General features: G+C 31.9%; 2 protein-coding genes across 3 annotated transcripts; both read right to left on the bottom strand.

The window, feature by feature from the left end:
- Positions 1–504: 504 nt before the first annotated feature.
- On the bottom strand, positions 505–22,606 carry LOC120327312 (uncharacterized). Of its 2 annotated transcripts, none has more exons than XM_039393772.2 (9): positions 22,304–22,606; positions 19,406–19,546; positions 18,470–18,707; positions 17,612–17,762; positions 16,657–16,817; positions 15,476–16,100; positions 14,501–14,695; positions 14,009–14,145; positions 505–4,037 (listed from the first exon to the last, which is right to left on the bottom strand). In XM_039393772.2, the coding sequence occupies exons 1-9, from the start codon at positions 22,535–22,537 to the stop codon at positions 2,416–2,418; spliced, it is 3,504 nt and encodes a 1,167-aa protein (XP_039249706.2). In that variant the 5' UTR covers positions 22,538–22,606; the 3' UTR covers positions 505–2,415. The 2 variants fall into 2 exon arrangements, with proteins under 2 accessions (XP_039249706.2, XP_039249705.2); XM_039393771.2 differs by having other exon boundaries at positions 14,501–14,698.
- Positions 22,607–25,746, bottom strand: LOC120327313 (sialate:O-sulfotransferase 1-like). The gene is made up of 2 exons (XM_078112201.1): positions 25,595–25,746; positions 22,607–25,111 (listed from the first exon to the last, which is right to left on the bottom strand). Exon 2 carries the CDS (start codon positions 25,076–25,078, stop codon positions 23,591–23,593), a length of 1,488 nt encoding a protein of 495 aa, XP_077968327.1. The 5' UTR covers positions 25,079–25,111; positions 25,595–25,746; the 3' UTR covers positions 22,607–23,590.
- Positions 25,747–27,003: the final 1,257 nt, after the last annotated feature.

Genomic DNA, 27,003 nt, shown 5'->3' on the forward strand with positions numbered 1-27,003 from the left:
TTGTGGAATCGCTGCCATAAAGTATTATTAGAAATTTATTCAATTCTTTGTCCGAGCTAATTATCATGTTGTGTTTCGACCAGAGTTGTACGAGATTCTGTGCACAATGGAGATCAAATAATATACTAATGGAACTTTCGGATAACGCGCAAAAATATTTACACAATTTGCGCACTGCGCAATTTTAAATGCGATCAAAAAATTAGCATTACAAAAATATGTGGCGCAACATCATATATATGAATCTCAAAAAAAGAGAAAAACAAAACAAAAACGCGAAGCTATAAAAAAATGAAACGAAACACCTATATACAATGCATCATTCACCCAGTAATCACATTTCAACCATAATTGGTCACGTCAGAACACTCTCAAAGACAAAATTGACTTTGCCAAATCATATGTGACCAGCTATTGTGATCCCTTCCTCTAAACCAGGGGTCGGCAAACTTTTGTCGCTCGCAGGCCAAAATTAAGGGTTGCAAGTCATTGGCGGGCTGCACATATTTTTAGAAAGTTGAAAACCGAACGGATGATACTTTTTATAATAAAAATTAAGCAGTGATATATCTTTTGAATAGAATATATATTTATTTCCCCATTGCATTGCATCTCAAAAAATTTCATTTGAATATTTTCGACGCCATTGAAACCTTTGCACTCAGCATCAACTTTTCTGCGTTTCGTTGCCATTTGTCTAATTATAATTAAATTATAGGCTAATTAAACGAGTAATTGTGAATTATATACTTGTTAGATTATAATATTTTAGTCTACACGTGTCTCACAATAAATTCTGTTACGGGAAGAATATAATCATCATAGCAGCTGTTTTGTTACTATTATTCAGTGAAGCGTCGCGGGTCGAATTATATTACTCTGGGCGGATCCGGCCCGTGGGCCATAGTTTGCTGACCCCTGCTTTAAACTATTTCTAATGAGGTGATCGATATAAATTTACATACTGTGAGTTGAAGCATAAAAGTCCAGCTTCGGGTGGCATATGTAAACACTTCTGGTGTATGAGAAAAAATAACATAAAAATTCACCAACGAATTTCAATACAGATTGGATACACAAATGTGTATACACATGGCATTCTTGTATAACTACTCAATAATGATACCATTTGAATAAATGGCGCTCCATTTTGTTCGCCTATTTTACATGAAGTTGTGTAAAGGGAATGAAACCTATGGGTAGGGGGATATTCACTTGGCTAACATAGACTGCTCCCGAACTAGTAATAGAACTGGAATAAAGAAAATCAGAATAAAACGATGGCCTAATCCTAACCGAGTACACACACTACGGGTGTACCAAATAAATTAATTAGGTTATATTCCACTATAATAAATTAATTAAGCATTGTTTTATGAAAAACTTTTCAACCAGCTTATCAGCTTTTGTGGCAGCTGAATTTTTTAATCAAATAAATAAATCATGCCCATCTTTAATTGAATCTCCCTTAGAGACCGGCTTAATTCTAACTGAAATAGAATAGTTTCTTCCTTCAAATTAGGTTTCTTGAATTACACCACATTATCCCACCTTTAAGACTTCATGGTAAGAAATCAATGTAACACCAAAATAGCATTAATCTTGGTGAACCTGAAAGCTTCTTTAGGGATTAGAAGTGACAGAAATCAATACGTCAAAGACACTATGCCTAGATTTATCGATGTGTTAAATGTTAATTGCCAATACCAGATGGCAATTCTGCTAATAGGTTAGTAACACTGCCAAGGGAATTGTCTAATAACAAGATAATTTTCTCATCTAGAACCACATAGATTAAAAAAAAGAAGAAGATAACCTGTTTCAGAATTTAAGAATATCACCTATATCACCTATCACATAATCAATGGATGGATAGAACAGGCAGCTAATCAAATTTTAAAATTTGGTATTTCTATATCCAAATAGATTCAATTTTTCCAGATTCTGTTTTGCAATGAATTTCAAAGTAAATTCCCGATTTCAATATACCAGTGACATCAATGAAAAAAATTCTATGAAAACACAACAATTTTAATGAACCTAATTCGTGACTAGGAGGTTCTAACTTCCAAGTAAGGAATTTTTCAGCCGTTAATAGCTCATTTAGACTATTTTGCTGACAGAGGTATGAAATATACAATATTAATAAGGACGAAGATGCTTAGAAGAACTTAAACTTATTTAGACAAATTCACAATATCTTCAATGGCTTCTTCCAATGGAGCCTCTATATAAAAAATCATAAAGACATATTTAAAAACGATAGGTCTTTGAGATAAAAAGTAATCGACACCATAATGATAAACATAGTGATAGGTCTCGAGTGATAATAATAAGTGACACCTTTGCCGCAATTACAAAGTCTTCTAAATTTGTGCAACATTAGTAATAATAATATTGATATTCGCCACAAACTCACATTATGACACAACAATCAGGTTTAGTTTTACGGATAACTAAAGTGTCATCATTTACGATGTTTTCAGTTGGCATTAACCCATAAGGATGTGATCCGGGTATTGTCTTCAATTTTGTGTGACTGGTCGTGCCATTTTCAACCCATTTTTTCCTGATGGTTGAACTTGTGGGGGAAGTTTTACTCCCCCCCTTTCGTCGAAAAATGTTGTCCGTTGAAAGATGTGGAAAAAAAGTCATTCTAATGCGTCCCATTTTCGTTGGTGTCGGCGGGTTACTCTCTTCTATATATTTATTGAAGTTGCCTTGGATACTATCTGCAGAAGTAGAACTGGAAGTACGCTTTTTGTGTTTGAAATATTTCATGTTTTGCCCGTGTCGCGATAACGAACCATTTACGGATTCTTCCACTTCGTCCATTGGCGATAAAATCAATTCGTTAACTGGATCGACGGCGTATTTACTTGTGCTGCAAGTCGACGATGCTAAACTAATATTACTCCTTTTTATATTTGATTCTTTCATTTCCGTAGCTAAATAAGTAACTGGTTCAATTGATGCCATTTGGGACTCTGGAATGCATGGCTGTATAGAAACAACTGGTTGCACCAAAGCGGGAATACATTGTCGTTTACGACTTGGACCGTGAGTAATATAAGGTCCGCAAGATGAGGCGCGAGGGTTGTTTAAATTATTTCGTACGTAGCAACATGGCCTTGGTAACGAAGTTGATCTACTTTGTCGTTTATTTGGTTTCAACTTTGAACCGCGACCATGTATACGTTCTTGAGTGACATTTCCTTCACTGTGAGGTCGATGCAATGAACATGGACTGCTGCTGAGTAAACGAGAGCTTGCGTTGCTTGGAACAATGATCGATAACGAGCCAATAGAAGAAGAAGATGAAGAGTTAGGAATACCAGTGTGCCTGAGGTTATTCCAACGAAGTACGAGTCCTGTGTCCGACATAGTTGATCTGCTGTTTTTCCTTACGCGATGTCCTGATAACATTCTACCACGGCGAAAACCGAGACTTAAGCTTGAGCTGCTGCTGCGTGCACTGCTGGTTTGACTACTGTTGTAATTTGACTGGTTCGATTCCGCACTTTTGCTTCTTTTTTCAGGGATGTTGCAAATGTGATTGCAGGGTTGAGGTTGTTGCTTTTTTCCATTCCTACCTCGGAAATTATTGAGAACGTTATCATTTGATGAGCTGCTTAATGGAATTAATATATTCGGAGTGATACACCTAAAAAAAGCTCTTTCCTGTATAATTTCAGCACATGATGAATTATTGAAGTTGATATTATCAGGTTCGCTTGGTTGTACTTCGTTACCGTTATGCTGAGTGCCGCTAGTACTTCCCTGATTCGCATTATTATTCGATTCGTCATTTTCATTGGAGCTCAAACCAGCAGGTCCACTGTTTCTTCTAGCTCCCCATGTATTACCACGACCACCAGATCCACTTCCATCCCTATCTCCGCTAGAGTCACGTCGTCTTCGATGTAGACTACCCAAAACAGCATGAAGATTCGTTCGACTTGTTCTCCTGCTCTCACTGTCGTCATCGCTCGTCTCTGATCCACTAGACTTATGACTTCCCCTCCTCCTGCCTCGTCCTGAAAAAAAAAACATTTGTCAGATGAAATAAGGCAATTCTGCAATTTTATGTTCTAGAAAACAAGGCTGTTGAATCAGAGCCTGAATCGTTTTTTAATATTGAAGTCTGAAGTCAAAGTTATTAATGGGATAAAAAAGCATTGAGTTGAATAACCAATCTCAAAATACAATTAAGAAAGCCTGCAAATGCCAAGGTTTTGTGGTCAAAATTTGGATTTTTTGGATTTAGGAGTCAAAATTTGGGAGTTCGAGTCGGCAATTAGAAGTTGGAATTCGTTGTTTTGTGATAGAAAGCATTATCATTGTCAATGGATACCTGCATTTTTTCAAGTCACCAAATGTACAATTTAGATATATCCTAGTGGGAGATATTGGACTAAATAAGCGATGAGGAGTGGATTAAAATAAACTGATATTTCATCGTAATAACAAAACAAATTTCACCGAATTTCATATATCATAAAGTACATGCACCAACATGGCGGACACCGGAGCGTTTTATGTGTACCATGTTAGGGTTGGACCATAATTTTATTTCAGTTTTCCTTGTTTTAGTTCTATTACGTCTTCCAAGTGACTCCCGTAGAATTTGTACCTGAAATTATGGCTTAACCCTGACCTGGTACACATAAGATTGTGTCCATCATTTTGGTGCACATACTTCTGGAGTACCAAAATATGATTTATCAAGATTTCTTAAGATTCATGTAAGCAACAATAAACTATAGTGTTCATAATATGCTATACATAATTTCTAAAATAATATGTGGCAAATTTTATATAGTAAAGGTAGAAAAATGGGATTTTCAGCATAGAAAGCAAAGTATCGCTTTCAGCACCTCAAGTTACTTAGCAGAACATGAAGAGGTGCTTGAAAACAAAAGCTTTGGTGAGTAGCCATAATGAGACATCATTATTAAGGTTATTTAGGCATTTTAAAAATCTCAAGTAGAATACTTCATGAAGCTGAGGTCTTAGTATGAAACCACTAAAAAGCCTAAAAAATGTACAAGTTCACTTTTATAGTTTACTCGTAATTATAATATAAATATACTTATAAAAGGACAGCAGTTTGTTATCCTGTGTTTAAAAATAAAGACAGCAGTTTGTATTCTTTATCGTTTTTTTTTGCTTCAAAAATAATACGTCTTGAACATCACAACATGTTCCATCAATTTCAAGTTTGGATTGGTGATTGAATTGGAATGAACTATATTTTTATTTTCAATATTACGATAGGTATTTCATTTATTTATGTAAAATTTAGTCGGTTTCCCAAACTGGGTCCTCGCCTCCTTTAGGAGTCGCAAGAAAAAGCCTTTGTTAGCTTCCTTTGGCAATGACCGCACCAATTTAAAGTCAAATACTGTAATGCATTTAATTTTTTGCCCTCAGTGCATTAAATATTTTATTTTCATTTACTGGTTTTATTATTAAGCATTGTAAATAATATAACTAAAATAAAAATATAAACAAAAAATTTTTTTCTATTGTAACGCAGGGCTCACTGGATGAGAAATTTGAAAGGTAATTGATCACCGTCCTAGGCTGTGAAGATGCCAAGTCTACTGTCCACTGTAGCTTTTTATTGATTGATTGGCGGATTACAGAACAATATTTTAAATTCAACAAATGAAATATTCAACTAAAACCTCAACCAATTACAACTTCTTTAAATTCACTATTTTAATTTCACGTTTTATCCTGACAGTGAAAATGTTACTTGCGATTAATCTCAATAATCTAAATATGATGATAAATTTCCATTCATGGTTTTGAATGATAGTAAGCAAGTATCGTGGTTTAAAATGTCAGATAAAGCATGTCGAACATGATAGTGGCTTTTGCCTGATTGTTTTCTATTAATTATTCATCGTATACATTATCTACGTTCATGAAAAATAAAAAGACAAGAGGGCAAATGCAAGAACCCAGGTCAATTAAATCGATTAATAAAAATGACCGTCTTCGATCAGTTACCTTTATCGGAATATTCATTAGAGTAAAAATGTTTTAGGTAAAGAAATATTACTAACAATTCCAAGAAATATCACATTGTTTGGTATCTGTATGAAAAACGAGAGTGCAATGCCCAATCTATGACACGAAGGTCAAATGACTAACATGGACAATATGGTTCCATCGAAATTCCAGCCAAATGTTAAAAGAATTGCACTGAATGGCATATGAAGGTCCATAAATTATGAAACCGGTGACTGGTGAAAATATTGCCAAGTAGGACATAGAGAAATTTGAAAATATTCTGTTGGTCCACTTGTCCAATAAGAGTCAAGCATTAAAACCCCCAATATGATAAAATATTGTGACTCATTATCAGTTCAAATACTTTTATTCTGGAAATATTTTATAGTAAATAAATCAAATTAATTTATTGCAATAGTGTTTGAACTCTACTAATTAACATCAGTTTATAAGTAAAACAGTATTGAATTACATTTTTAGTTACTTGAGACACAACAGGGAAATTAGGAATTCTGTAACCCTTGTTTTTATTTAGCATCAGACATTTACGGGCAAATCATGAAAAATATGTTTGTTTATTTATGGACTATTATTGGAGCATGCCATAGGTAATACTATAGGGTTTAAAAACAAAAATGGTCCTTTGAAACTGCTAAGTCCTAACTCTGAATTTGAGTAAGGCATGATTTATTGTCACTTCTTCACAATGGATTTTATCAAAAAAATCTTTATAAACAAAATTTGATATAATTTTTGGCTTACCATATTATGAATGTATATTTTCAGTCAATAATCATATTTTGCTTCACAAATTTCCCAAAAAATCATACAGTCAATGAAATTTCGTCAACCAAAAATTTAGCATTGCAATTTATTGGCAATATTTTCAATATTGTTTATACAAGTTGTTAAAAAAACACTTGTTTCAAACAAATTTACCAAGTATAGAAGATTTGAACTCAAAAAGTAAAATATGGCATTCCAGATTACATATATACCTAATGTAATATGGTAACCTAATACCATTGTATTGCAACAGTTCCCAGTATTAGACAACTATATAACATATCTTAAATGAAAAGAGTATGACATAAACGGCGGAGTCAAATTACAATAATAGCTCAACAATTACGTAGATCGGTTTATAAAAAGCACATGTTGCACGTGTGTCATGTGTGGATCAACACATACACCTACGCTTCTCGTCAGCAAATCTAATGCCATGCCATTTATCGACCTTATTAAGTAAATTGCTGAACAGAGATTAATGCAAAATAATTTTCACAGTTCCCCTTGAGGCAAGGTTAAAGAGCTGATATATGGGTGTGCAATTTATTTCGGTGTAATTCTCATTATTTGATCTGTACTAAATAAAGATCATAAATATAAACATATTGATTTTGAATTTATCATTATCGTTTTAAACAGATAGAATCTTAACACATTTGAAAAACCAATATCAAATTTCAAACTGCTTCAGATTTGGATATTATCAAGAATTACAAAAAGCGAATCATTTACTAATGGGGATCCATTCTGAAAAAAAGATACTTGGTGAAATAAACATTGAAAGAGAAAACATGAAGCTCTTTGCTGTTTATCAATTATTTTTAAAATGTGAAACATGAAATTTCATTGGGCGTCCTGAAAACTCATTTAATTAATTTTTCAAATTAAGTGTTTTGCAACATTCTTAAACTAAAATTTCTTTAAATATATAATAATGTGGGTAGTGGGCATCCCAGATTACTATATTATATAACTTTATTATTCACTTTATCCTAACCCGATAAAATTATTCACGAATTTCTGTGTAAATTATTCAACCCCCAAAGGGTAGTGTTGGCACCAGTTTGTATAATGAAGAAATTCGTCATTGATCATTCATAAATTCTTTGCAAATTAGGAATTGATTAAAATAATAAGCAATTAAAATTTGGTATATTTTTGTATTAGGGAGAAAACAATAGAATAAAATAAAATTTCAATTTTTTCATACTTTTTTTTGATCAGAAAGAGGACAGAATATCATTTCCATACACACAATTCAAATTGAGATTTTTGCTCTTATCATAATACATATAGTTACACTAAGTTACAACATGCTTTATTGAATGCTTGGTGCAGTTTGCATTGTATTTAATTTAATAATATGATTCTGTACTTTTGTTTTACTAAACTTTTGACTTTAGATCGTTCAAGCATACTTGTGAGTAAGGTCACATACCAGATGTGCAAACACTGTTAAATCAGCCAAAAACAATATTCTTTCAGTGGTTCGTGTAGTTAGATTAATAATACTCATTCTAGATATAAAATAAAGCGAGTAAATTATACTCTTTTTAATTAAAATTATATTAGAGGGCTTCATTTAATATTGAATTAACAAAATAGAAACCTATTTAAAGTTTATCTGCAGTTACACTTTTCTGTGACGCCAAATTACTGCCTTATGAATATAAAATATTTGTACAAATTTCTATGTTGAACATTTGCACAATTTAAGAAATAGAAAAATTTAATATTATTTAAAAAATATTTAATTAATATTCAAAAGTAAGTAATTCATAGAATATATATTGAATCAAAATGGCGAATAGGTTTTGACAATTTCTGGTTCAGTGACAGGCCAAAGCCTAATAATCTACTAAAGTTGGTTTAGTCTAAATTGGTTATCCTAACAAGGAAGGAATAGGTGTCTATATAATGGTTTTGAATTTGTTAATGCAGGAAAGTTAATGTAAACAATGTTCTGCAAACAATTTGTTCTGTATTTTTTACAACTTTTGGATGATAAACGTTATAGGTTAGACTTAAATTGCTGAAAATATTAGTTTTTATATGATGAAAATATTCTGAATTATTCCTAAAATTGAGACTTATCATCATCAAATACAAATAATTTCAATTGTTTCCTGTTATCGCTCAAGTAGCGGGATTAGGGACTTCACTTGCTTAAAAAAATTTTTTTTATATGATGAAAATATTCCCGAACTATTACTAAAATCGAGACTTAACGTTATCGAATAGAAATAATTTCAATCGTTTCCCTGTTATCGATTAGGTAGCGGGATTAGGCTACATTTTAATTTCAGAATTTCATTTACATCAAAGGCAAATTTCAATTTCAAGTTTGGGAGAAAAGCGAAACCCCAAGGGATCAACCAAGTGTGAAATTCAATAATACCATTTGTATTTTCAATCTGAAACTTCTACTGACATATTTAAGCAATGTGCGCTAGGTCACGTTCTAGTTCACTGATCAGTAATAATAGAAGGATTAAAATCACTTTACCTTACCTTGTGTGTAGATGTATTTATAGACATTGCGGACAATCATTGTCATGATTGTATTTATTGTCATTAAGATTTACTACTCGTACAAATACTTAGGTCAACATATTGTCAATGGTAAGACTGATGGATTAATAAGAATTTTATATAAACAATGAGATATAATAATAAGATGATAATGATGATAGATAGAACCACATACAGATTTTAAACAGTATTCCAAACGATATATACCGTAAGTATTCATTTCTGAATATTTTGACTAATTTTTTTACATTTAAAATGTTTTACTTGCGTTAACGAACTATAACTGAACTATGTATGTCTGAAAAAGTCTGACCTTGGTCAGACGAAATGTTACAGAAATATAATTGTGTTAGTGTGCAGCAATACTCTTGAATCACTGAGGACAAAATGTTTTAATTTTGATTAATCTGAATGTATTAATATGCAGTTACAAATGTCATACATGAAAATTCATGATTTCACAAAAATATCACGTTTTTAGTAAAAAAATTTAAAAACCCATAAATTAAAATTTTCTAAATATTACTGGTAACTGAAAAATGCTTTCCAAATTTTGTATGAATCAAAGTGACCTTCTTAGTTTATAAAGTCAGTTATTAAAAAAAAATTCTTTGAACCAAAACACACCTGTAAAGCTGGCAATTTCAGTATGTAAGTTGTTTTAAAATCAAATTTTTCAAATAAAGAAATAAGTTCACTACTAAGAATTATTGACTATTAGAAAAATCGGAATGATCTTAAAAATTACATAGATTGCAAGCAATTTGGTTCAAATTACATTTTAATACTATATAAATAAGTTCATGCTGGGCCAAACATAGGTGTGTTTCAGACCCGTTTTATATCACATTCGATATTAAAACAATCGATATAACAAAATCATTACCGAATTCTTTTAAAACATAGTCATGTCTGCTTTGCCAATATTGAAGGCCATTTTGTGTTACAAAAACTAACAGCAAATAATTACTTTAAGCTGTGCTTGAATTCAATTGTGGCGTAACATAATTTGATTTGTAACCTTAGGCAAGTTCAAATGAGTTTAAGTTTAAAATTGGGGTCCATTAGTAGTAAACTAATAATTATTCTACCGTGAAATGTTAGACCTGATCTATGTCTAAAAATAGTAATATTTATCTGTGGTAATAGCTGGTTATCTATAATTATCTATGCTGACATTTCCTATCTTAATATCAAATCGAGAACGAATTATTATAATGTGAAAGGTTAATGGCCAAACACTTTTACTCTCTTTTTCATCAAAGATACTGAATGTACTTCCTAAAGAAGTTTTACCTTTTTCTTGAGAAATTCAAAATCTCAAAGCAAGGCCATGTGTACTCACTCTAATTGAGTAAAATTGACTGATCTCTGATTGAAATTACGAGATACTACCGAGTCATTTTGATATTAAAATTATTGAGAGAATTTTACTGTTATAAGTATTTTATTTGTTACATCATTTTTTGAAAAAAATATATTATGGTATTTTATTAGGAATGCTAGTATTTAAAATTGTTTTAAAAAAAAAAACGATTTTCATGCAATTAATGCTACTAAAAAAGTGTTATAAGAATCAAAATAGTAAAGTTATTAATTTTCCATTTTACAATCAAATCATTGCTGTAAATCGACCATTAGTCTGAGTGAATTCTAAAACACTAAACAATTGAGGATCTTTATCTAATGGTTATGATAAATAAACTTGCATCAGAAATAAAATATTTATTCACAAAATGAGGCTTTCATGGATTATATTTTTGATTATTCAATTACAAAGGTCCCAGTTGAATGCAAATTAGATTGTTGAAAGGCAAAAAGGTATCAAAAGTGCCGTTGACATTTCAGAATCGTGTAGCTCTGACAACCGAAATCGACCACATTATTAAATTGGAGAGAAAATTTGAAATTCAATTTCATTGAAATATTATACAGTCGATTCATGTTTGGTTATTTTAGATGCTTCAACGTACGAATAGTGAATAATTTAACATCTGCTTGAAAATATGCAATGGAATGTTGACATTTGGATTTGCTAACAAGAAGTGGATAGTGACAACCAAGAAATGATCCCTTGCAAAACTGGATAATTGATAATAATATATTGAAATTGCGCACATTCAAACAGCCTGTAAGTCTTTGTAATGGGTATTCATTTTCATAACTTAAACTGTTCTATCATTCAGCAAATAATGATACCGGTATATGCCAATTTTACTGCATGAATGACGGCGAAAAAAATTTAAGAATATGGTTTTCGAAAAGGAAAATTTTTGATTCAACCAATTTCATTTGATCTTAAATATACTTCGCCTTCTTAGCAGGTAATGATATCAAGATAAACTGTTTCTAAAAATTCTGTAACCCTCTGCACATATTCCGTAACAATTTTACATGATTAGAAGTGTTCCACTTTATTGAAATAAAACAGAAGAATTTATGATAAAATATTAGGTCCCATAGGATTCGAGATAAAATTTAAAAAAAAAATCAAAACGATATCCTTCCTTCGACTTCGTCTTTAATAAGTAGCAAAACATTGAAATTGATTGGTCCAATAGTTATATAAGAAAGATTTTTTCTCAGTGAAAACAATAAGAAGGATTTAACAAAACGGTCAATGGCTTCATTTTGTGTCCAAGAATAGCCAATTAATGATATTCAGATCAAAGCAAATATTGGAATAGAGGAAAAACATTCAACATTTAACACAAAAAAATCCAAATATGAACCACTTTGCCAGCCATGATGGCAATTTGTCAATATTTATAAATTGAATTTTCAATGATGTATGTATTGACTAGTCTGAAATGGCTGGTTTGTACCAGACTTATTTTTTTAAGTTTGGTTTTATGTTTAGAATTACAATTTACAACGACAGTAGAACAAAAATTTGTTTGTAACCATCAAAAATGTTTTTTTTTATTGGTGACTTCTACGAAACTAGGCAAGAGTTATAATGAAACTATTTGATTTTGTCAACCATTAAGGACATTCCATATTTTACAATGTTTTTTTTAGAAAAGACATAATATTCCTTTAAGTAGAGAAAGATACATTCTAACACAACTGACTTTTTCCGATATATCTTTCTTAAGCAAACTTTTTGAAGGCATTCTTTTGTTTACATAGAGAAGGAACGTCAGCACTCGAAAAATATTATAATTGAAAATGTGTGTACCGGCGTCGTCGATGAATGCTCGTTTATTTTAATTGACACATCAATCTTACATTGCGTGCCAGATAGTAGAAACAGTGAACGCACACAACAACATATGTGATAAAAACGTCACACTTACATTAGTAAGACGGTAGCCAATTATATCAAACTTACTTCGAAATAACAACCCTTGTATAATAAGTAAACATCATGATTTACAGAATTTTAACTTAACTGGTAAATAAAATAAAATTAATGATGTAAGATTGAAATAAATGTGGTCATTGAGATGTAGTTTGATTTGATTGAATTTTATATGTTTAAAGATATTTATTCAATATATAAGAAATTGAAAGAGTGCATATTGGAGGTGGTGCATATTGGAGTGAAGTGAATTCTACACAAGGTGTAAAAATATTGAACTCTCATATTAACTTTGGATTATAACACACAAATACTTGATATCGTAATGAGACATTGAATAATTTTAGTTCTTGTTATCTGTGGAAGACAGATAGAATTGTAATAAGCAATGATTTGCCCCCAATTGCCCTGAATTCACAACTAAGAGTAATTTGGGAGCCACAAAAGTTCAGCTCTGAAATTGCAATTTTTAATCAAAAATGCCCTCTTTCCAGATATTATCAATTTGGTATTCAGTCAGTTTACAGCGAATGCAGCATGGTCTATGTTGCTTTAAAATTCAATTATGACAAAATGTGATTGATCAACTAACATCGGGCTGTACAGTAGTAAACTCGGTACCAAAATAACATGATTGATCAGCGGTATTTTAGACGCATGGAAAAGGTCAAAAGCTCATGTGCGTAATTTGCAGAATAGCGTGGCGATTTTGAACCCAAAGAGTGACAGTTCAAAGGCTTTGCACGCCCCTCAGTCATTTGATGAATTTTATACAAGTTAAAATAGTTGGCCTTTTCGTAATATAGATTTGAAGATTATACCATCTTCGGATAGAAATATTTTATATATTGCTCATTATACATAAAATAAATTCCAAAATATGTAAAATTAAAAAAAAAAACTATAATGACAGGTTGCAAAACATTTTGAACATGATCGGAATTTAGATTTAGTTGCCTGCGCAGAAGTTACCTCCGATAATAACCATATTTGAGAACAACTTGAACCAAAATTCAATAGTAATCATAATCTAATCTACAAATACAGAAAACTGAACAATGTTCATTGATTTCTATCGAAAGAACCATTGCGAAAAGGTGGGCCCATAATGACAAGACAATAGTAACCTATATAAATAATTCTCTTTTGGCAATATAGATAAACAAATAACATATTACAGCATCATCATATTATGGTAATTGAATCGATTCGCTGAAATTATTCAATCAATAGCAAGCTTATTATTACATATTTAAAAGGGGTAATTAATATTCAACTACAATTTGATACACGATAGAATTTATATTTTTATATAATACTTAATACAATATATCAATGTAATAACATTTTGCATTGACTGACCTGTTCTAGTGAATGTAGACTGTGCATCCATATGTAATTCTGGAACGACATCTTCTGAACTTGGTCTGTCTTCGACATCGAAAACCTCCGATTCAATCATCTCTGCATCACGATGAGATAAATCGTGTTGTGTAGGTCTGAAACATAAGAAATATTATTGCTTCTATGTCGACCAAATGGATAAGCCACGTTTTTCCTTTATATAGTCATGCTATATTTCCATTCATGTTCATTTTAATTTTTGTTTACTATGCATTTAATGCTATAAACGTTGTTTTTGCTCCTGTACATAGGGAGGCAAGGCTTTACTGGGAAATATGCAATATCGTTGAGATAAAAGAAATAAAAATAGAAAAGAATGTACATATTCAATAACTTTTAATTGTATTTAATATTCTATATTTTAATTGTGTCTATTGTAAAGGAGAATTATGTTATATTACGCGTTAAAATTAGTATATATTCTAGTCTAAAATATAATCAATGGATTACTTTTCTGTAGTTGTGTGCCTTCTTCTTTGAGGTTGTTTGTTGTTTTGCCTGAGATGAGAAGCTGCAGCATTATTTGCTGATAAATCTGTAGTTTCTGATTCATTTTCTTCACAAATTTCATTCAATACCGGTGCACTCTTCCGTTTTTTCAACTGTTTCCTGTTGCCTTTTGTTTGCAATGTAGTCCGTTGCAAGCTGCTTTAATGTATTAGAAACACAATATCACAATGGGGAACAGGATAGAATTTTTCATATTTATGTTGGGGGAGGGAAAAGGGTACTCCCGTAGTATGTGCAACAAGATGGCGGACCCCGGAACGTAGTATGTGTATCGGGTTGGGCCATAATTTCAGGTACAAATACTACGGGAGTCACTTGGCTAGTCCCCGAACTCAAAATAGAACTAAAATAAGGAAAATTGGAATAAAATTATGGCCTAACCCTAACCCGGTACACATACTATGTTCAGGTGTCCCCAATCTTGTTGCACATACTACAGGAGCGCCGAGAAAAGAGCCTTTCGTGTGACATATCCCAAATAAATTGGAAAGAAAATACCGAATAATATATATTATTTACTAATATTGTGTATTGAACTTTCTCCTTATCTAAATCCTACTCTGAATATGTATGTAGCTGAGGATGCTTAAACAAGATGGTATAAGTTGACCCCAAAAAAACAGAACCCAGGACATTCGGAAGTTTGGAACATAACATAGCGAAAACATAACTTTTGTGCAAACTGTCCTTGATTACAGAAACTTTTGGGTACAATCATACACAAACAGAAATAGAAGTTCAACAAGTGATGAATACAACAAGGTGCTTCATTTTCTCAGAAGTAACTAAGGAATGTATGGGTTCTGCCATTTAGAGTCACCCTGTATTAGAGGAATAAATATGAATCAATACCGAAAACCTTATTATATAATAATATACCACATGTTACAATAGGATTCAAAATGTTTTTCTCACTGTGCTACTAGTTGTACAGGGTTGATAATTCTTGCACAAGTTATGTCTTCATCTTCTTGCTTTCCTAATGCAAAATCGTCCTCATCATCTGTAGTATTTTGAGATCGACTTCGCTCTTCTTCCTCAATTAGCATATCCATGCCGCCTTTCGCGACACTGAAGCCATGCCGCGGTGTGATGGTAAGATGCTCTCTTGGGAAAGGAGGACTCATCTTCTTATCTCCTTTATTGTGAAGATGTGAGTGACTTGGAAAGTAGAGACTTGAGTTGGACGAGGCAGGAGAAGAATCTTCCGCAATGTCACTCTCGCTGTGAGTGGCAAGACAGGGCGCGTGTACTGTCGTTTGAAATTGTGGTAAAAATGCTTGGAGAGGGGGAGAGGAAGCTCGAGCATTATTATTAGATTTAGGTGTAGGTAACATTTCAGCGTTCTGAGGTAGAAATAGATTGTTATTGCTCACTGATGGTGGTATGTGTACCGGCACCTCTTTGTCGGATTTTAGATCCATGTAATTTTGTAAATCCAAGCTTCTATGAGCTAATAAATAATAGGTTGAAGTTATGTGGTTGTATTTATCTTCGTTTATCGCTTGTTCAATCTCGGCATGGTCCCCAACAAGTTTTCCTGTTGAAAACACAAAACATCGCTACACCAATAGGTCCAAGCTTGTTCTGTACTAGTTTAAAGAGGCACCAACTATTTATGAAAAAAGGAAAAACATGCATTGTAAAATCTTTTCTTTATTTAATATCGGACAACAGATACAGATATTAAAATAGTTTATTATTCTGTCTTCCGATTTAGAATTTGTTTAAAAATTAAATAACTAAAATAAAAAATTTTTAAATGAAATCACACAGGACATAAATTTAGATTTCATTACAAAAAACGGCCATTTTGAATTTTGTTAATGGTTACAGATATCGCATTGGGGTTATGTGAGACAAACTACCCATCCTACGTCTATGGCTTTGTGGTGGCAGATCCTAACTTATCTATAACACACGGATGCTATAGCACAAATAAAGATGACTATCTGATAAGATTCAATAACCTCGTTACACAAAACATCACAAAAATGCATTTGTGTTTGTGTTAGTATGCGGCAGAAAAACATGCTTTGTTCGATAAGTCCTTGAACAAGACATGAATAATTTTTTATGACTGCAGTCTAACATACCTTCTATCATTCTATCTATAATATGTTCATGCAGATCTTCCGAAATCAAATCTCTTGTGAGAACAGGAGTGGAATCAAAAACATCGTCTTTTAATGTTGTACAATCTTTTAACCATGGATGATTTCTGATATCCTCTAATTTCATTCTCTCGCCAGGCTCCCTGGAACAATAAAAATATTAATAGAATTAACAAAAAACAAAGACTATGGCTTGACCGAATAGTTTCTGATTTTTGATAGAATTTAAAAAAAAATATTGTTGAAAATATAGGAAAATTGTAGAATAAATTAGAAATTAGAAAAACTACTAAATTATAAATCACCGCAATTAAAAAATGAATAATCTTTTGAATATTCCAAATATATTCTAAGATAATATTTTTGAATATGAAATATATAGTATATTAAAAACTGAGACATGTTGATAAGATAACATGTAGAAGCAAATGGATATTCAATGAGTTTGGGTTAAGAAATGCCGAGAAATTAAGATAAATAATAATAAAAGGTTTGGTTGGTTCTTAATTCATAGACTCAACTTAACACTGTGAAACTGATTAGTCACAATTATAATTTTCAGACGAAACCATTCTAATTTATTAGTAAAAATCGACAACTTAAACTATTCAAATATTCGATTTCTTATGTACATCCTTTATTGAACAGTGCAAAAATTCAAGAAGTTTTTAAATAATTTGAATATTTGACTCAAAATCAGTGAATTTAGTAAAGTACAACAGCTGGTATTACATGTTGATATATTGATAATTATAAAAATGGTTACAACCATGTATTAGATATACGGTGAGCATTCACAGTAGTAATTTCAAAAAGACTTGTCTGGATTGAAATTAAATAATAAGGTAACCATAATTAACGCCATTCAACGCAGTAGGTAATCAATATGGAAAACCAATCAGGCCTTCAAAGTTATATATAGAATGAATCGACTAACCTAATTATCATGCTTTTGATAAGATCACCACAATCTTTATTAACATGATCCAATACTTTATATTTACAATCCATAATATTAGTCAATGTTTCGCTGTCATTTGCTTCATTGAATGGGGCTTCGCCACATACGAGCATATATAAAATAACACCTAAAACATACAGGAAAATATATCAATAAAATAGAACATTATATTGCCAATTTCCTAATTTCTACAATAAATTATAGCATATTTCCTATGATAATAAAATATGTTTTAGTATCATCTAAACGGCTTGTTATTGTAAGCATTTCCTCCATAATATGGCTTTGAATTATTAGAATTTAAATTTATTTACACATGACATTTCATTGTAACATAAATATCTATTTTGGAATTTAGGTTAGGACTTTCATATTTATCAAGGTGGAGGAAGGCAGACAAGATCGCCTAACGATATTGCGAATCAATATGTCTGGCTACCTGTCCGTGTCAGGTATGGGAATAGGTAATTATTTATTCATTTCAGATGCATGGATTTAACAGTGGAGGAGGCGGTAAGAGACGAGCAGTTATGTGAACCAAAGTGCCCAAGATAGAGAAGAGAACAACAATTCTCTCACACACACATAACTATACCCATGAAATCAAATCTAAAGACCAGCACAGGGTAATCAGAGGTGTAATGTCAAACATTTTCTTAACACTTAGCATTTTGAGCTGAATGTCAAGTCCGATGATTTTATACGTCACAAATTGTCAATTGATTAGTTATATATAGAGCAGGTATTTAACCAGTGATTAGTTCAAAAATAAATATATTTCTGTCATAAAATAATATGGGATCAAATACTATAAAAGATATTGTTTAACCATACCTAGACTCCAGACATCCACAGCAGGGGCATCGTATTCTTCACCAAGAAGTATTTCTGGTGCAGAATACGCAAGAGAACCACAAGAAGTTGATAATTTTTTTCCAGGGTCATATCGATTACTGAATCCAAAATCTGTGAGTTTAACGAGTCCTTGACTTTCGAAAAAAACTACATTTTCTGGTTTCAAATCTCTGTGAACCACATGCATCTTATGGCAATAGGATATTGCGCAAAGGATCTAAAAACAAATCAAAATAACTTCAAAATCAAAAATAGTGTTTCATTCTCTATTATAGAATTTATGGAATAAATATACCGGTAGAAGATTTGTCGAAAAGAGAACCTACAGTTAGTTAATTCAATTTTAGTCTTATCAATAACAGAACATAGTTATTAATAGGTCGACAGTTACAAGGGGCAGTGACACAAAGTGATTGAAAATTCGTTATTGATAAGTCGACAGTCACAGAGGGCAGTGACATAAAGTGATTGAAAACTTGATGCTTGATGGACATTGAACAAGAACAGATGGGTGTAAATTGAAACAAAATGTATTCCATAGCCATTGATCAATATTTCATTCTGGATGTGACAAATTGGATAGGCTGATAGGCAAAAAACATGCCAGCCCATACACACAAATATAAAATCCATATGCATATCAGTGCTTGTTTTGGTAGTTTTTATTATAGAAGCAAGTGTGTAAAACACCTCACAAAAATATGTATTTCACAATTATGTTGTGTGCATTTATGTATATGTAAAAAAAGAAAAACTATGAACCGAATAATTTAATATATTTTTCAAAAATAAAATAAATTTGCATTTAAAATTGTGGTAAATTTATCATTATTTGCCGTGTGAACATGACAACTCATAGAGCAAGAGAGTTTAAGAGGTACAACAAGAGTAATTTTTTTTTTTTACGAAATTTACCTGTGCAAAATATTCTTTCGCTTGCTCTTCATCGAGTCCTTGATCATGTCGCATGATATAATCATACATATCTCCTCCATCACCAAGTTCTAATATCAGATAAAGCTTTGAAGATGTTTCGATCACTTCATATAATCGTACCTGTTGAAAAAAATCGCAAAATTTAACAAGAATTTGTAATAATATGAGAAAACATGGATACAACTTTTTAAAAACATCACCAGTCAGATGTTCAATTCTATACTGTAGTAAGTATATTTTCATATTTGAATAGTCTTCGGTGTCAGCTATTTTAATAATACCCTATTTATTAAGATATTTTGCAAGACCTACTCAAATGTTCTTTTATATATTTTACATAAGTTAATGTATATTGCTCTTAATAAATCAATATCATGAAATGAAATCAAGAATTTCAATCAAATATATTTATATAACTGATGCTTTGAAAGCAAAATTGCGTTTCGGCGAGAAAGTGAAATTTACATACAAAACACATTTCGCTAAATTTAGGAGATTATGAATTACAAAACATGACGTGTAGATACCAGAAAGAGACATACAGTCTGGCTTTTAATTTCATATATCTTATATGTTATCACAGGACAGGGCTTAACATGGCACAATAATATTGCTATTGCTTTTATACCCGCTATCACAGCATAGGAGACATGACTGACTATACCATCTAAAGAAACAATGATTATTTTGGCAAGAGTTGAAGTGAGTGATCCCCGGTATTGAATGAATAGGCAATGCTATTTTAAACATGATTAGTCAGTAGATATTGGCTGTTTCATTTGAATTCTTTGTGACATCAACACCTTGAAATTTTGAAAGGTACAACAAAATTTGTAGATCATTTTTGAGTAGTATTCAAATTAGTAGGAAATTCCAACATAATATTTCAAAATAATTGTAAATTTATATTTTCTGTTTCATTATTCAACAAATGATAATTTTGATAAGAAAACTTCTGAGACTATAAATAAGGCTGGAGTTATCTGAAACAAAATTTCAAAACTTAATGAGCAAATATCAAAATCCAGAAACTGTATTTTCTTTGTAAAATATCAGAAATAGTGTCTGCTATTTTGAAAGTAAGTTGGCATGATTATGTCAAATTTATCAACTAAAATTAGATATAAACATTGATACTACTGCAAAATGAATGCAATGTCATCATTCAAAATTGAAAAATAAGGTACCAAATTCGAAGACGGTTGACTAATCAGGTAACTTTGACGTAAGAAGCAAGCCATATTTAACAATAAATCTTACACACTGATCAAAGCTGTAGTATGAAAGCATAAGCATTGATTATTATACTCATACTTTGCTTTTAGGTAAAAACAATCTTCATCATTAAATAACCATTATAATATCAAATTGGATGGTTATAGTTGTGTATCAAAAATGTTTATATATATACGAGATTAAAAATAAAAATTCCTCTAAAATTACAGGTAACAATCAATCATCAGATATCACAAAGCAGGTAGTTTTTCTTTAGCTCACAATTGGTAAACCATTACAATTTATTGTAAAATTACTAATCGGCATGAAGTAGGTGTGTTATGGGTGTGACACATATAATTTTCTTTCATTTAAATAGCCTAAAGGCTAAACCAGACTTATCCATTGAAGCATTCGATCAATATCTGACTTCAGTTAAGAGTCACCATGCAAAAGTTGAATACGTCATCATGAAGGTGACTACAGTGGTTTCAGACGAAGAGTACACCCAAATATAATTCCATGGTACATTTGTATAAATTATTTTGCTTTGATTAATAGGCAAATTGTTTCTAAATCGAATGAAATTCTCAACTCATAAATCATAATTACCATGAATGAAGTATGATAGTAATGCTGATAATATCTACGAGGTGAATTTTGTCACATTATATAGTAGTCTAAAATGTGAAGTATTCGATAATGATAAAATACACATAAGTGAATATGATATTCTTGGTGATATTAGAAAAATAGTATAAAACAATTCAAACTAAAATTCACCACTAAAATGACGGCCAAACCAGGGTATTCCATCCAAACTTGCACCAAATTATAGAAATAATTTCCCCTGGTAGTACATCATGAAAAATACAACCTAGATAAAATTTATTGTGCGTGTTTATAGTGTTTTAAAATTGTGAAACTAAAATTTCATATGAACTTAAAATTTATCTATGAATGCAAAGTCAACCAAGTAAGATATTAAATATTTCTTGTTTTAATTTCTGCAGCAATCAGGATATGGTCAATTATCAGCCAAAATGTGACTATTGGCAAAATCCAATTTAAACACAATAGTAAGTACCGTGATGAAAATTCGAATGTGGTGAACAATTTTTTAGAAAAAGTATATTTGATAATTAGATGCAATGTATAAAGATTTATAAGAGGGTACATCATAGGATAGGCTAACCTTCCATTAACTTTGGACTGAACAGATCAATTCTTAACACATTTTTCTTTCATCACCAATTAAATATAAAAATGATATACTGGTACTATGTAATATGTATAACAAGCAAAAATTGCAGGCAAGTAGGGGCACACTAATAGCTTTGCACCGTGAACAAAAAGGTATTTAGGATTGAAAGACCTGACTGTTTTGCTTAGTAATGCTTGCTTTTGTGGGTTAATCAGAACTAGTTGTAACGATAGCCGCATCGAAGCAGAAGAAATATTTACCGTAACTGAAACCACACTGTCTTCTTTTATGGATAATACTGTCATTGATTTTGAGACTCATAAAAGTATTCAATTTTTAGTGAGTACTGTTAATAAGTATGAAAAGGTTGCATTGATAGAAGAATATGCCAAAACATGTATAGAAGCCTTACTCAAGCATAGACTTTCCATTACACTCTTATAATAAAATGTACTCACAACATTAGGATGCTGAACAAGTTTCATGCATGTAACTTCATGATAAAGATGATCCTTTGATGTTTGATCCAGAGTGGTTTTATCGATGACTTTAATAGCAACATTTTCACCAGTGAACACATGCTGGGCTAGCCTGACCACTGCGAAATGTCCCCGTCCCAATGTTTTCTTTAGTTCATATAGTCCTGCGAGTTTATGATGACCACCATGATGCGACCATGATTTCTCAGCCATGTTGAGTTTTCACCAAATAAATAATTTGGGCCATTACAGATTAAATCATTCTTAGGATTTATTTACTGGCTGAAAAAGAAACATTTGAACATCAAATTTAGTCAAAACAACAATGAAACACAAACAACTGATAAGGAGAAAGAATAAAAACCAGGCTAATCCTAAAAAATAATTATTATACAAAATATCAACAAATAATACAAAGCTATACAATAGACGTAATGTTTTCATGATTGCCTTGATAGTAAATTCAGGATATTTCTAATCCTTGAGATATTTTTTTGCAGATTGCACTGAGCTCTATATATCTATATATCGACCATAGTATATATTATCTTGCACATGGCAAGAAGCTCTATATAGCTTACATATTTGCAGAAGGCACCAAGATGTATATTGCAACTATAGGACTTTACAAAAAAAGATTTTGACAGGTCAAGACAATAGACATTTAGACAATTCAGCCAGAAACAATTTACCAAATCCAGTATTTCAGTTCAGCATTAAAAAATTGGGAATCAAAAATTCCAGATATAGTAGCTTCATCATGGCTAATAACATGAACATACTATATTGAAATTCATTCAGAAGAACCACAATTGAAAGTAATGCTAAAATGACCTGTACTATATATTAATGAGTTAATCCTGAAATTGAATAAACATGAACTGTGTGTAATAAACATGTATAACCATTAACCTTTCTATAACCGGTACAAAGTGTTAATGAAGCTATAATCTATTATTATAATTTTACACCTACTCGAAAACATCAATAATCTAAACATTCTAGAGGCTAAATGGTTCTCAACCTTTTTTCTTTACAGGGCCATTTTCATTGCACAAAATTTCTGTGGCCCAGTAGCTTTATCATGCAAGGGAAAAATTACAAGAAAAACAGTCGAGAAACAGTGATCTGGAAGATTTTTTGAGAAACAACACGTGTCAAATTTAAATAAAATACAATCTTATGACAAATTAAATGAAAAATCTTATAATAATAACATTCAAAATCATGCTAAAACCCTGTGTAAAATAACATTAACATTCTTTATTAATTCGACGGGTCTGTCCACACAGACTTTTTTTTCCTGTAATATGATAATGGCAAGGCTTGAAAATTTTTCTCTTTTAGAAAATCATCAACTGCTTTAACTGATTCATTGATAACACGCTTCGTTTTATAGTCAAAAGGATCAGTATCTGTTTTATACTTTTCTGATCTTTTAAAATTCCCTTGTATTTCTATAGCTGTACATATCAATCTTTTTTCAAGTCTATCTGAATTGCCAGTCAAGTTCTGAGGCAAAAACTCAGCTATTCGTCTAACTTGCCTCATTGTATCATTAATAAGGTCTTCAAAATAAATAAGAAGTACAGGTTTTTCCTTTGCCTTCTCTAAAAGAACCATAGGCAAGATTTGCCAATGAAGTATTTCTTCCATGACAAACGTATGAAAGTTATCTTCTGTGTAATATACAGAATGCAGACTAGCTTTTCGACTTCCCATTACTACACTCGCATAAGCTGACTTCAATGCATGATAAGGATCTCGGATGATTAATATTATTCTCTCATAAGTTATATCAACTCGATAAATAAAGTTCCTGAACATGGCATAATTCACAGCTGTACGACCAGCAGAAACAGGCATTTTTTCACCAATCATACCATCTTCGTATGCCCCATGTTCCTCACCATGATTGCCTGTATAATACCCTGTAACTACTTCAATAAGGTGACGTAGCCATGTTGTTCCAGAGCCAGCGAAACCAGTAACAGATATCATTTTATCAGCTGGATAGTTATTGAGAAATTTACGATGTGTACATTGGTTATCCCAAGATGATGTTTTATATAAAGGAACAATTCGACCACTTATCAAATTCTTATCATTGCAAAGAATTTTACTTGCAATGATCTCTTCAGCGTGCTCAAACGTAGTGAAAATATAAGAGCATATACATGCACTATATCGTAAAACAGGGATTGCAATTGTGTACTTGAACATTTCACACTGTAATACACATTGTTGTCCTGTCATACCAGTCATATACCACACTGAATTATGATTATGAAGATTATATGGCATTTCTAAGCACCCAATGCGGGAACTTTCCAAAATATTGCTTTTGAAACCATCACCACAAGACTCTGTATATATGTCCAGCTTGTAAATGTGAATGCTACCATCTGACTTACAATTATTAGCAAGTTCTATTGAGCAATCAGTATTACATGTTGAATTAGATACAAATTTATCCAATGTTGTTCCACAGTAACATTGGTTATTTATTAATCCAGAATATTTTGTATATTCCATATAACATTTGTGAAGACATCTTTCATGAGTTATTGGATATTTCAAGTTAGTTTTTGGGTAAGTTGGAATCAACATAAAGCATCCTATATCCTGAACATTACATCTGTTTTTTACATTCAATGGCATCATCGTCTCAGCAATATTCAACCATGTTGGACTATCTTCGGCCCTCACAATCAGGAGTTGAATGAAAAAAACAAGCCAGATTTCAGTTTTCATTTTTCAAATTTTATGAGGCAAGTTTAAATTAAACTATTGTCAAGGAAATAAGTTGATAGAAAATGGGTAAGCAAAATCAAATAAAAACAACAAAAAAGATAGACACAAGTTATAGTCTGGGTAAGAAACAACCAAGAGAAAGTCATGTTTTCTAGCGCATTATAAATTAAATTATTGCTATTAAAATCCTGAAATTTTGTTAAATTACTTCATTTGTCTGTTTGTAGAATTTTGGAACTTCTTATTATCTAACCCCAAACTTAGGATAGGCATGCTAGGCCTATACTGCTATAGGATTAAAAATATCATAGAATTAAGATTGTTTAGTTGTTGCATCTTTCCATAGTGGTGGTAGCACAACGTTATCACTAGAAAATATCAACTAATTATCTTGAACTAATAGCAGTATCTCTAGTTTCAGAGTTTGCAGTTTCATGTCTAACTTAAATCAGTAAATGGAAGAGATTGAGATTAGGGTTCGTGGGCGGCCAACCAGAATTAAATTTGAACCAATACCTTGTTTAAATTATCGTATTCCTCCGTTGTGAGAATCTTGTTTCCGTATTATCGAATCTAAACACTTCAGCACTTACTTCCTTAACATTGCCTTCGTTAATTCAGTAATTTCTGGGAGCCTTTCGCCCTTACCTGTCCACAGCCGGAGACGATATTCCCTTCACTTGCTCAATAGCGCCACCCTGGAACTGCGTGCCAACAGCCAACTTTCTGGTGCTGTGAACTGATTCAACCATATTTACGATACACAACCATATTTGAACACACACAATATTTAAACACACACAATAAACAGAAAATATTGACTCATAGCAATTTACGAGGGGTCGCGACTGAGAGAGGGAGATGGACATATTTGTTCCCACAAGTAACGTGTTGAACCAATCCGAAAAAAATATCCTCATTGGTTGAGGTTGAACTAAAGTGTCCGATGATTACCGAATCGTGCAAGAAGATTGCTGGACTTTCTCGTCGCCGTAGTAGGCCGCGAGCCGAGGCCATGAAAAACGCCTAGAAAGTGAGTTTCGTAGCGAACATCAGGTAACTACCTAAAAATGATTTAAAAATGTTCCTTAAAAATTTAGTAGCAAATATTTCCTTGTTCCCACTTCCAAAAGTTGCACGTTTTACGGAAAAGACGCTTTCAGTACAAGAAATATGTGCTACGATCTGTCCTACATTTTCCTCTACATTTTCGGCAATGAACAATGACTTCTGCATGACGTAACAATTGAATCGAATCAGCTGTTAGCGAGCGGATGAATATTATTTATTACTGCTCGACCTTGCGTTGAGTTGGGCAGCCTTTCCATAGCCCTGTTTAGTTATTATTAGTTAAGTTATGCTAAGACGTTGTTGAAAAATGTATAAGTAAGTTATTAAACACTTGTAGATCCTTACCACGGATATGGGCCGTGAGACGAAGCCTTGAAAACGCCCAGAAAATGAGTTTCGTAGCGCACATCTGATAACTAAATAAATTCTTCAGTTTTGTGCGAAAATGAACATACTGAACGCATTACAGCTTGTTCCACAATCCTGATGCGAAATAGAATATAAGAGATTCCCGGAAATTCAATAACCATAAGTTTACAACACATACATAAGAACTATGCAATTCGAGAGCCCTACAGCACACTAATTGGTCCTAATCTTGCATCAAATCTGACAAATAATTCTATAAATTTTATGAAATATTTAGGCGAACCCCAGAAAAATTCAATTTATCTGGAGCCTATACTAGTATATGAAATTATTTCACTTGTAAACAAAATGGATTCAAGAAAAGCTTCTGGTCCGGACGGCCTGTCTATTCGTTTTCTAAAAATGATGATTCATATCATTAGCAAGAATCTTACAGATATCTTTAATACATGCATGCAGCATGGAGTCTTTCCGCAATGCCTGAA

Source organism: Styela clava, chromosome 4 (genome assembly GCF_964204865.1).
Source record: "Styela clava chromosome 4, kaStyClav1.hap1.2, whole genome shotgun sequence".
NCBI lineage: Eukaryota > Metazoa > Chordata > Ascidiacea > Stolidobranchia > Styelidae > Styela > Styela clava.